Source organism: Rana temporaria, chromosome 2 (assembly GCF_905171775.1).
Source record: "Rana temporaria chromosome 2, aRanTem1.1, whole genome shotgun sequence".
Lineage (NCBI taxonomy): Eukaryota > Metazoa > Chordata > Amphibia > Anura > Ranidae > Rana > Rana temporaria.
This window is the reverse complement of record NC_053490.1, coordinates 39678450-39690978: the sequence shown is the minus strand read 5'-3', so window position 1 is coordinate 39690978 and position 12529 is coordinate 39678450. Positions and strand designations below refer to the sequence as shown.

The 12529-nt window shown below is 50.5% G+C and overlaps 2 protein-coding genes across 11 annotated transcripts in view; both read left to right on the top strand.

Moving 5' to 3' along the window:
* GRM5 (glutamate metabotropic receptor 5) overlaps window positions 1-12529 on the top strand; it is a 491177-nt gene that overhangs the window by 320380 nt on the left and 158268 nt on the right. The gene's annotated exons all lie outside the window — the stretch shown is intronic.
* On the top strand, window positions 192-5460 carry LOC120928966. Its single transcript, XM_040340116.1, has 2 exons — window positions 192-707; window positions 4385-5460. The coding sequence occupies exons 1-2, from the start codon at window positions 359-361 to the stop codon at window positions 4978-4980; spliced, it is 945 nt and encodes a 314-aa protein (XP_040196050.1). The 5' UTR covers window positions 192-358; the 3' UTR covers window positions 4981-5460.

Genomic DNA, 12529 nt, shown 5'->3' with positions numbered 1-12529 from the left:
GGCGGGGGGGGGGGGCGGCAGCAGCAGCACCAGCACGCGCTCGGAGGTCTAGGCCTCCGGAGCGGTACAGCCCAGACAACTCCCCGGGGGCTGGGAGGCACGATCGGAGACCCGATGGGGGCCCTCAGGCCTCTTCTTCACAGCGCTCTCCACCTGAGTCTGTGGGGGGGGGGGGGCCGGGAGGAATCCGCGGCGTGGACGGAGTGCGACGGCGGGGACAGCGAGCAGGTCTGCGGGATCCTCCCCACCTGCGCGGAGGAGGTGCCAGGACGACGCGGTCGGGGCTGCCAGAGGGGTCCAGGGCAGTTCCGCGGCCCGGCGGGGAAGACCTTGTCAACGGGCCGGAGGCCAATCAGTGATGGCGGCCAGGGGTCCCAACTCATCCGGAAGCGGCGCAGCGGGAAGGTCGGTGGGGGATGTCGGCGGTGGAGTGAGCGAGTCTGGCCCCCGGGCAAGGGCCAGGAGTCCGTCGGTGGCAGTTGCTAGCGGGTCCGGTTTGGGTCGTGGAGGAAGGAGCGAGCAGCAGCCGGGGCCCTCCGCATCCAGGTCACGGGCGACGGGAACGAGATCAGAGGACGCCTCGCCTGCACGGAGCGCGGTCAGGTCGGAGGGGGAGCTGTCCGGGTCGGAAAGCGGAGAGGACTCGGGACATCTGTCAGCGGTGGATGGCGGTGCAGCGGCTCGGGGACCCAGTCCTCGGCAGCCCGGTAAGTCGACTACATCTACTACTATTTGTGCACTCTTACACGATTTGTTAGGTCAAGGCCGGCAGGGGGTGGGTGCTAACTCAGTGCAGACACATACGGCAGGCGAGGGGGCCTTGGCGGGGCAAGGGGCGGGGGATCAGAGTCAGGACTTGTGGTTTGGCCTGCTAAATTTGGTGCAGCGTTTTGGGCCCGACAGCAGGGGGGTTCGATCACCGGCGGGGGCTTGGGGGTCGAGGGTGGAGCCGGCGGCGGCACCTATGGTGCCTGCGGTGGCTGCACCGGTGGTGCCCGCGGCGGCTGCTGCTCCGGTGGCTCCTGCACCGGTGGCAGCGTCCCCAAGCACTGTGCCCCCGGCGGGAGATACGCTGGCGGGTGGTGCTACGGGCGAAGGGGTAGCTGAGGCAGGGGACAAGAAGAAGGATGCGGTTAGGTTGGCGGATGCGGCAAAAAGCGAAATGTATTTTTGCTTTGAAGCCCCTCTGGGAATGCATCTCAAGGCAGAGGTGAAGGAGAAGATCTGGAAGGGGGAGTACGTGGAGATCTTCACGTTGCTGCCCCTGGAGAAATTCAATCTGGATAGATTGAAGCCGGAGGAGAGTAAGAAGGAGGATGAGGAAAAGCGGCGTTATCGCTTGATTCCTCGCACGTTTAACAATTGGCTGCAGGCCTTTTCGATTATGGCGTGCGTGATTGGGGAAAAACACCCGGAGCACTGTTCGGGTTTGTTTATCTACCAGGAGTCGATTTGCGAGGCTCAGCGGACGTATGGGGGCACGGCGTGGCTCCGGTACGATGAGCAGTTCAGGCAGAGGATGGCCGTGAGATCGTCGCTGCGCTGGGACCACAAAGACATAGCGCTGTGGATGAAGATTATGACGGCGGCGAGGGTGCCGGGTCAGTTTTTTCAGGGGGGGGTCGGAGGTGCCTCGGCCTCAGGACAGCCGACCGAAAAACGATGGGGCTATTGCTGGCAATTTAATGACAGTACGTGCAAGTACGGCGCGAACTGCCGTTTCAAGCACACTTGTTCAGGGTGCGGGGGCTCCCATTCCCTGTCCAAGTGCTTTAAGCGCGGAAAGGGGCGTCCCGGTGATTCTGCGGGAAAGGGGGTTGACTCCGGTCCGGGTGGAAAGGATGCGCCCCTTTCTCAATAGGTACCCTGACAGACGAGCCGCCAGGTTGTTGGAGGACGGTTTTACTGACGGCTTCAGAATTCCGTGTTCCCTTTCGGTGGTCCCCCCTGAGGCAAAGAATTTGAGGTCCGCCTTCTTGCACCCCTCGGTGGTGGCTGAAAAGCTGGCTAAGGAGGTGCAATTGGGGCGGATGGCCGGGCCTTTTCCGGTGATTCCGCTTAAGGACTTGGTGGTTTCTCCTTTGGGGGTAGTCCCGAAGAAGGAGCCGCTTAAGTTCCGCTTGATCCATCACCTTTCCTTCCCGAAGGGTGGTTCGGTGAATGAAGCGATTGCGCCGGAGGCATGTTCCGTGTCATACACTTCTTTTGACGCGGCTGTGTCGTGGGTGCGAAAATGTGGACAGGGTGCTCTCATGGCAAAGGCTGACGTGGAATCGGCGTTTCGGTTGCTTCCGGTTCACCCGGAGAGCTTTCGTTTTTTGGGTTGCGCTTGGGATGGAGCATACTATGTGGATCGCTGTTTGCCCATGGGTTGTTCCATCTCTTGTGCCTTGTTCGAAACCTTCAGTTCCTTTTTGGAATGGGTGGTGCGGGATTCGTCAGGGCTCAGCTCGGTGGTCCACTACCTAGATGACTTCCTGTGTGTGGGCCCCCCGAAGTCGAACGTGTGTTCGGTCCTATTGGGGACGTTGCAGTACGTGGCGGAGCGTTTCGGGGTCCCGTTGGCACCCGAAAAAACGGAAGGCCCCACGTCGTCCATCGTCTTTTTGGGCATTGTGCTGGACTCAGTGAGGATGGAGTGCAGGTTACCCGTCGATAAGTTGGAGGCGCTTAGGGAAGAATTGCGGGGAACTATTGGTATGCGGAAGATTCAGCTGCGAAAATTGCATTCCCTGCTGGGGAAGTTGAACTTCGCATGCAGGATAATTCCCATGGGCAGGGTCTTTTGCCGCAGGCTGTCCGCAGCGACTGCTGGGGTGAGGGCACCGACTCATTTGGTGACTTTGACGGGGGAACACAGGGAGGATTTGGAGATGTGGCACGAATTCTTAGGGTCCTTTAATGGACGGGCATTGTGGATGTCTGGGCCCGTTAGCAATTTTGACCTGGAATTGTTTACGGACGCCGCCGGCTCCACTGGCTACGGGGCCTTCTGTCAGGGTAAGTGGAGTGTGGGCGAATGGCCGAAGTCATGGGAGGAGGCGGGTTTCTTGAAGAACCTTGCACTCCTCGAGCTATTCCCGATTGTGGTGGCGTTGGAGTTGTGGGGCGAGTCGTTTCGGAACTTGAAAGTTCGCTTTAACTGCGACAATTTAGGCGTCGTTCAAGTGGTGAACCGAGTGTCGGCTGCTTCGCAGCCGGTGGTGCGGTTGCTTCGGCATTTGGTTTTACGTTGCATGTCCTTGAACGTGTTTGTTTATGCGGTGCACCTGCCTGGGGTGGAGAATACTTTAGCTGACGCTTTGTCTCGATTCCAGTGGGACAAATTCCGGGAGTTGGCACCAGCGGCGGAGCAGCACGGAGTCCCCTGCCCCGTATGGATGTGGGACATTGCTTTGAGCAAGCGGCAAAGTGGATTCGGCGGTCGGTGAGTGGGGCTACATGGAATGCCTACTCCAAGGTATGGCGGGAATGGCAGGCTTTCACGGATGGTTTGGGAATTCCACCGGCGGGTCAGGAAGCTGGCTTGGCGTTGCTACACTTTCTTAATCTGAAGATGGAGGAGGGGGTATCGGCGTCAGCAATTGATCGGCTCTTGGCCGGTTTAGCTTTTCTTTTCAAATGGCATGGCGGCAGGGATTTCACCAAAGATTTTTGGGTGAAGCAGTCAGTTAAGGGGTACAGAAAAGGGCGTCGGACGCCGGACGGCCGTCGCCCAGTTTCATTTTTGATGTTGCAAAGTTTGTTTCGCCACTTACAGTCGGTGTGCAACTTGGCTTACGAGATTGCACTTTTCCAGGCAGCGTTTGCGCTTGCCTTTTTCGGGGCTTTGCGTATCGGGGAGTTGGTCAGTGCGTCCAGGACGGCCCATGGGGGCCTCTTGGAAGGAGATGTGGAGTTGTGGGGAGACGAGGTGGGGGTTTGGGTACGCAGGTCGAAAACGGATCAGGAAGGTAAGGGTATGCGCCTATCGCTGTTTCGCGTTCCGGACGCGACAATTTGTCCTGTACGGGCGGTGGAACACTTTTGTTCCGTGAGTCCTGGACTAGGGGGTTCCTTTTTGGTACATCAGGATGGGTCTGCGCTATCCCGCTTTCAGTTTTTGGCGGTATTCAGGAAGTGCGTGGTGGCGGCGGGGTATAATCCCAGGGAGTATGCTACGCATTCATTTCGCATAGGGGCCGCCACGGAAGCAGCGAGGGCGGGATTGGATGCGACCGCGGTAAAACGGATTGGGCGGTGGGATTCGGACAGGTTTAGGATTTATGTTCGCCCGCAGTTGTTGCATGAGTAAGGGGGTGGACATAGGGACATTGGTGGAGGTTGGGCATTGGGGTGTAGGTGAGCAAATTTTATGGGGGTTGTTTGTGTTCTTGTTTTTCAGATGGTGAGCCCTGTCTGGTCTGGATCTTTGGGCATTCTTATGTGTCTTGGGGGGCCAGGCAGGCCGAGGTGAGGCCTACGGGTAGGCAGCTGGGGATTCCCACTCAGGACGCAAAGGTTCGGTGGATTGGGTTTCCGGGAATGATGTGGGGCAGGGTTTTGCCGGAGGTGCTAAAATTCACCCGTTTGGACAGGGCCCCCGACATTCTGCTGCTACATGTTGGGGGTAATGATATGGGGGCCAGGTCCATGCATCAACTTATTAGGGACATAAAGTGTGATTTCTTGAGATTGCGCTCTTTGTTTCCCGGCATGGTGATAATTTGGTCGGAGATGGTGGGTAGGTCAAATTGGCGGTGGGCCTGGTCAGTAGACAAAGTTAACAAGGCCCGTGTGAAAGTGAACAAGGAGGTGGGGCGTTTCGTGGTCAGGAATGGGGGATTGGTCGTGAGACACAGGGAGTTGGAAGAGGAGACTTGGCGTTTTCTGAGGAGTGATGGGGTCCACCTCAATCCGATAGGCATTGATTTGTGGGCCTTGGGTCTGGAGGAAGGAGTACGCAGGGCCCTTTCGGTGTGGAGGTGCACGCATGGGTAAGGTTTTGCCCTTGCGTGCGGTGGCGGTGTTTGGGGTTTCTGGAGAGGGTAAAGGCAGGACGTTTGCTTGCAAACGGTTGTACCCATAGGTATATGGGGATACGGGTACCTTTCGGTCAACAAGGTTGACCAGGAAGGAGTTCATGTGTAGGTCACTGTGGACAGGGGTACTGCCTCCGAGTCTGGGGTTTGCGACTGAGGCCGAAGTTAAAAAACAGTTATTGTCCCAGTGGCCAGTTGAAGTTGTGGTCTTTAGACCACCAGATGGTTTAAAGTTGTGAAATACGTTGTTTATAGAAAATGGTTATTTATGTTAATATTAGTTTTGTTAAATAAAATCGGCCGTAAGGCCAACTTTACTCCACACCGGTGTCAGTCGTTAATTTTGGTAAAGGGGGTAAAGTGGGTAGCAGGTAAAAGGTGGGTGGTCAGAATCCTAAGTCGGCCCTTAACATGTCAAGAACAATAAACAATCAGAAATTATAAACCTTTGGCCCTAACCTTAGAACACAGCTATTGTTTTGGAATCACTTATAAGTGCAAATTGATTCAAACTACCTTGGCATGGATGTTTATCCCTTTCCTCACTGCCGTCTGTAGATAAACTTTCCCCTGCTTGGTGCCTGCCCACTGCTGAGAGTACATGAATCTACCCAGGGCCATCTTAATAGCATCATGGGCCCCTGGGCAAAGTAATGCTATGAGGCCCCTACAAGCCCCAATTTACACACCTATTTTACAGCGTGTCACTTGTGTCAGCGTGTCACTTGCCACTGTCACCTGCCTCCAGATTCAGCATGTCACTTGCCACCAGATTCAGCATGTCACTTGCCATCGTCACCTGTCTTCAGATTCAGCGTATCAATTGGCACCCGTCCCCTGCCACCAGATTCAGCGTGTCACTTGCCACCAGATTCAGTGTGTCACTTTCCATCCATCCCCTGTCTGAGAGGCAGAGGAGAAGGGGTCTGAGAGGCAGAGGAGAGGGGGTCTGAGAGGCAGAGGAGGGGGGGTCTGAGAGGCAGAGGAGGGGGGGGTCTAAGGCCCCGTACACACGAGAGGATCCATCCGCTGGAATTGATCCGCGGACCGGCTCCAGCGGATAGATCCCCTGGTGTGTACAATCCAGCGGATCTCTTTCCGCGGATTTTTATCCCCTGGGATGGATTTCAAGCAGATAAAAATTTGAAGACATGCTTTCAAATCTATCCGCTTGAATCCATCCCAACGGATTGATCCGCTGGTCTGTACAGACTCACCGGATCAATCCGTCCGAATGAATCCCCCGCATGCGTCGTAATGATTCGACGCATGCATGGAATTCCTTATATGACAGCGTCGCGCACGTCGCCGCGTCATCATCGCGGCGACGGCGCGACACGTCATCGCAAGGGGATTTCGACGCGGATTTCGATCCGATGGTGAGTACACTCCATCGGATCCAAATCCTCGCAAATCCTCGAGAGGATTTATCCGCGGAAACGGTCCGGTGGACCTTATCCACGGATAAATCCTCTCGTGTGTACTAGGCCTAAGAGGCAGAGGAGGGGGGTCTGAGAGGCAGAGGAGGTGGGTCTGAGGCAAAGGAGGGGGGTCTGAGAGGCAGAGGAGAGGGGGTCTGAGAGGCAGAGGAGAGGGGTCTGAGGAGGGGGGTCTGAGAGGCAGAGGAGGGGGGTCTGAGAGGCAGAGGAGGGGGGTCTGAGAGGCAGAGTAGGGGGGTCTGAGACAAAGGAGGGGGGTCTGAGAGGCAGAGTAGAGGGGTCTGAGGAGGGGGGTCTGAGAGGCAGAGGAGGGGGGTCTGAGAGGCAGAGGAGGCTCAGGAGGGGGGTCTGAGAGGCAGAGGAGGGGGGCTGAGACAGACCACATAGCTCTGTCCCTCCTCTGCTCCTCTGCTCACCCCAGTGTGCTGGTATGTATGTACAGCCTAGGTACCTGATGGCCAGCAGTGGCGGCGCCGAGTCTCCCTCTAGATCCGGGGGGTGTGCTCGCTGTTCTGTTCCTTGGCTGCCTTCGCCTCCCGCATGTTCTTTTCTACCGGGCTTCCAGCCAGCCTCCGGCCCGGGCCGCGCGGCGCACTGTTCCTGGAGCAGAGAGGAGGACCGTGGAGGAATCCAAGTTCTGGGAGCAGGGGGAGGGAGGGGGTGCCCGCTCTGTAAGACGGCCCTGCTGCTCCTCGCTGGCCACCGTCCCGATGTCTGCATTATATCAGCGCAGAGAGCGGCGGATTACAGAAAACACAAGCTGAGAGTCAAAGCCGCGCGGGAGGGAGTCAGGCGCTGCTTGAAATGTCTGGCCCTGATTGGGCCCCAGGCAAACGTGGGGCCCCCGGGCTGTGCCCAGGGGTGCCCGCTCAGTAAGACGGCCCTGAATCTACCTTCTTGCTCTGACAGCAAGCAAACAACACTGTGTGCAGCAGATAATTGTCAGACTATACAGTTGTGTTCAAAATTATTCAACCCCCCAATGCTGTAAAGGGTTTTAGGGAATTTAGTGTACATTTGTAATTGTATTCAGAATGAAATCCTACAAGGACTTCTTAAAGAACCATATGCAACTAAAATTACATCAATTGGTTTTGTAATACAGTAGTAAATGTTTCTTTTGTGAATTCTTCATTTACACAATTATTCAACCCCTTAAAGACTACCACTCTGAAGAACAGAGGTTCATTGAAGTGTATTCAATCAGGTATTGAAAACACCTATGGATGTCAGGGAGCAGCAATAAAGCCTAATAAGCATTAATTAGGCAGCTTTAAAATGACTGTGATACTCAGCTCCTTCTAGACATTTACTGGTGTGGTTACAAACATGGTGAAGTCAAGAGAATGGTCCAGGAAGACAAGAGAAGAGGTGATTACTTTTTACAGGAAGGGCAGTGGCTATAAGAAGATTGCAAAGATGTTAAACATACCAAAAGACACCATAGGAAGCATCATTCGCAAATTCAAGGCAAAGGGCACTGTTGAAACGCTACCTGGTTGTGGCAGAAAGAAGATGCTGACTTCGACTGCTGTGCGCTACCTGAAGCGTAGAGTGGAGAAAAGTCCCCGTGTGACTGCTGAGGAACTGAGAAAAGATTTGTCAGATGTGGGTACTGAAGTTTCTGCTCAGACAATACGGCGCACACTGCGTAATGAAGGCCTCCATGCCAGAACTCCCAGGCGCACCCCCTTGCTGTCTCCAAAGAATAAGAAGAGTCGACTGCAGTATGCAAAAATCATGTGGACAAACCACAGAAGTTTTGGGATTGTGTTCTGTGGACTGATGAAACTGTTTGGGCCCATGGATCAACGCTATGTTTGGAGGAGGAAGAACAAGGCCTATGATGAAAAGAACACCTTGCCTACTGTGAAGCATGGCGGGGGGTCAATCATGCTTTGGGGCTGTTTTGCTTCTGCAGGCACAGGGAAGCTTCAGCGTGTGCAAGGTACCATGAATTCTCTTCAGTACCAGGAGATATTGGATGACAATGTGATGCAGTCCGTCACAAACCTGAGGCTTGGGAGACGTTGGACCTTTCAACAGGACAATGATCCCAAGCATACCTCCAAGTCCACTAGAGCATGGTTGCAGATTAAAGGCTGGAACATTTTGGAGTGGCCATCGCAGTCACCAGACTTAAATCCGATTGAGAACCTCTGGTAGGACTTAAAGAAAGCAGTTGCAGTGCGCAAGCCTAAGAATGTGACTGAACTGGAGGCTTTTGCCCATGACGAATGGGCGAAGATACCCGTAGATCGCTGCAAGACACTTGTGTCAAGCTATGCTTCATGTTTAAAAGCTGTTATAACTGTAAAAGGATGTTGTACTAAGTACTAAGATTGAATGTCACTTGGGGGTTGAATAAAACTGATAATGATGTGAGCACAGAAAATACATTTGTGGTTATTTCATTATAAATGTTATGTTATATTTGTCTGACCTACACGTGCCTCTTTGATTTAATTGTAAGCAAGATGACAGGATGATCAAAATCAATGTCAAACTAGGCAAAACAATCAATTTCAGTGGGGGTTGAATAATTTTGAATACAACTGTACAAGCAAAGTATCTCATATAATCAGGGACCTCCATCCCTGTCCCAGTATATCTCTTCTGGCTGATCCACCGGCTTCTTGATCTTTGGAATAATTTCTCCCTAACGGGATGAACACCTGTTTCTTTATAAATGTTCGTCTCAAACTTGCATTAATTGTATATCCTGATACCCATTTCTTGTTTGACTGGCAACCTCATTGATTGAACCCAGCGTGCCGTTTATATTTTCAATTCTTTAAAAAACGTATCCAATGAAATATTCATCATCTTTTATAAAACATGAACAAATTTTCCTTCTCTACACACCCCTGAAGAAGGTTACCCCGAAACGCGTCGGGTCTAAAGAAGGTTCTTCATGTATTTACTTATATGGTGACAATCATTGGAACTAGGGTTGTCCCGATACCACTTTTTTAGGACCGAGTACAAGTACCGATACTTTTTTTCATGTACTCGCCGATACCGAATACCGATACTTTTTTTTAAATGCAGCCACGTGTCCCCAAATGCAGCCTTGTGTCCCCAAATTCAGCCATGTCCCTAAATTCAGCCATGTCCCTAAATTCAGCCATGTCCCTTAATTCAGCCATGTCCCTAATTTCAGGGGGAGGGGCTATACATGACGGCACGGCGGGGGAACACACAGCTATTCAAATGCAAATGATAGCTGTTGTGTTCCCCCAGCGCATAGTAACTAGATGTCGGCAGCGGCGGGGGGAGGGGGGGATTGACTTGGCTTTGTCTAAGGCGGCAGCGGTGGCAGCGGCAGCAGCTCTCCTCTCCCCCATACGAGGACTGCTCTGCTCCGCTCTCCACCCCCTCTCCACCCGCACTCGAAAAAAAAAAAAGTATTCTAACAGGCATCGGGAGTATTTGCGCGAGTACAAGTACTAGCGCAAATACTCGGTATCGGTACCGATACCAATACTAGTATCGGTATCGGGACAACCCTAATTGGAACTGTAAATTTAATTCAATATTTCATTTTTTTGATAAATACTGTATTTATTGGCGTATAACACTCACTTTTTTACCCTGAAAATAAAGGGTAAACTGTGCCTGCGTGTTATACGCAGGGGCTGTGGAAAGTTTTTTTCCTGAAACTCCCCTCTTAAAGTTGGGGTGCGTGTTATACGCCTGTGCGTGTTATACGCCGATAAATACGGTATGTACAATTGTGAATACAACAATTTTTTTTACTCTCAATATCCTGTATATTTTGGAATACTATTAGTGCCTTAAAAGTCCACCCAGGGGAACCCCCTTTTTCTTTTCTCATTAGCAGGAAGCAGAGATCAAATAACGGATGTTATACATGGCACCACCAGCCATGCTGGTCTTGGGTTCACTAATGGGTGCCTGAAAACCAGAAAACATGGCGGGAGCATGCACGGGAGGGGGATCGGTACTTAACCTCTTGACCACTGGGCACTTAAACACCCTTCCTAACCAGACGAATTTTCAGCTTTCGGTGCTCTCACATTTTGAATGACAATTACTCAGTCATGCAACATTGTACCAATATGAAATTTCCGTCCTTTTTTTCCCACAAATAGAGCTTTCTTTTGGTGGTATTTGATCACCTGTGGGTTTTTTATTTTTTGTGATATAAATGAAAAAAGACTGAAAATTTGGTAAAAAAAATGAATTTTTCTTCATTTCTATTATAAAATATTGCAAATAAGTCATTTTTCTTCATAAATTTTGGCAAAAATGTATACTGCTACATATCGTTAGTAAAAATAACCCAAATTAGTGGATATTATTTAGTCTGGGTGAAAGTTATAGGATCTACAAGCTATGGTGCCAATCACTGAAAATTGATCAATTTGATCACACCTGATGTGCTGACAGCCTATCTCATTTCTTGAGACCCTAACAAGCCAGCAAAGTACAAATACCCCCCAAATGACCCCTTTTTAGAATGTAGACATCCCAAGGTAGTTAGTAAGAGGCATAGTTAGTTTTTTGAAGTTGTCATTTTTTCCCACAATTCTTTGCAAAATTAAGATTTTTTTTTATTTTTATTTTTTTCACACCAAATTGTCATTATAACAGGTTATTTCTCTCACATGGCATGTACATTCCACAAATGACACCCCAAAATATATTCTCCTACTCCTCCTGAGTATGGCGATACCACATGTGTGAGACTTTTACACAGCATGACCACATACAGAGGCCCAACACCGAAGTAGCAACTTCAAGCATTCTAGGAGCATAAATTACACATCTAATCTCTCAACCACCTATTACACTTTTGAAGGCCCTGGAGCACCAGGACAATGGAAACGCCCACAAAGTGACCCCATTTTGGAAAGCTAACACCCCAACGTATAATCTATGAGGCATAATGAGTCTTTTGAACAGTTCATTTTTTTCCAGATGTTTTTGGAAAATGTGGAAAAAAATAAAAACGCATTTTTTTTTACAGAAAGTTGTCCATTTATAGGATATTTCCAACACATAGCATGTACATAGAAAAAATTACACCCCAAAATATATTCTGCTGCTCCTCCTGAGTATGGCGATACCACATGTGTGAGACTTTTACACAGCGTGGCCACATACAGAGGCCCAACACCGAAGTAGCAACTTCAAGCATTCTAGGAGCATAAATTACACATCTAATCTCTCAACCACCTATTACACTTTTGAAGGCCCTGGAGCACCAGGACAATGGAAACGCCCACAAAGTGACCCCATTTTGGAAAGCTAACACCCCAACGTATAATCTATGAGGCATAATGAGTCTTTTGAACAGTTCATTTTTTTCCAGATGTTTTTGGAAAATGTGGAAAAAAATAAAAACGCATTTTTTTTTACAGAAAGTTGTCCATTTATAGGATATTTCCAACACATAGCATGTACATAGAAAAAATTACACCCCAAAATATATTCTGCTGCTCCTCCTGAGTATGGCGATACCACATGTGTGAGACTTTTACACAGCGTGGCCACATACAGAGGCCCAACACCGAAGTAGCAACTTCAAGCATTCTAGGAGCATAAATTACACATCTAATCTCTCAACCACCTATTACACTTTTGAAGGCCCTGGAGCACCAGGACAATGGAAACGCCCACAAAGTGACCCCATTTTGGAAAGCTAACACCCCAACGTATAATCTATGAGGCATAATGAGTCTTTTGAACAGTTCATTTTTTTCCAGATGTTTTTGGAAAATGTGGAAAAAAATAAAAACGCATTTTTTTTTACAGAAAGTTGTCCATTTATAGGATATTTCCAACACATAGCATGTACATAGAAAAAATTACACCCCAAAATATATTCTGCTGCTCCTCCTGAGTATGGCGATACCACATGTGTGAGACTTTTACACAGCGTGGCCACATACAGAGGCCCAACACCGAAGTAGCAACTTCAAGCATTCTAGGAGCATAAATTACACATCTAATCTCTCAACCACCTATTACACTTTTGAAGGCCCTGGAGCACCAAGACAATGGAAACCCCCACAAAGTGACCCCATTTTGGAAAGATAACAC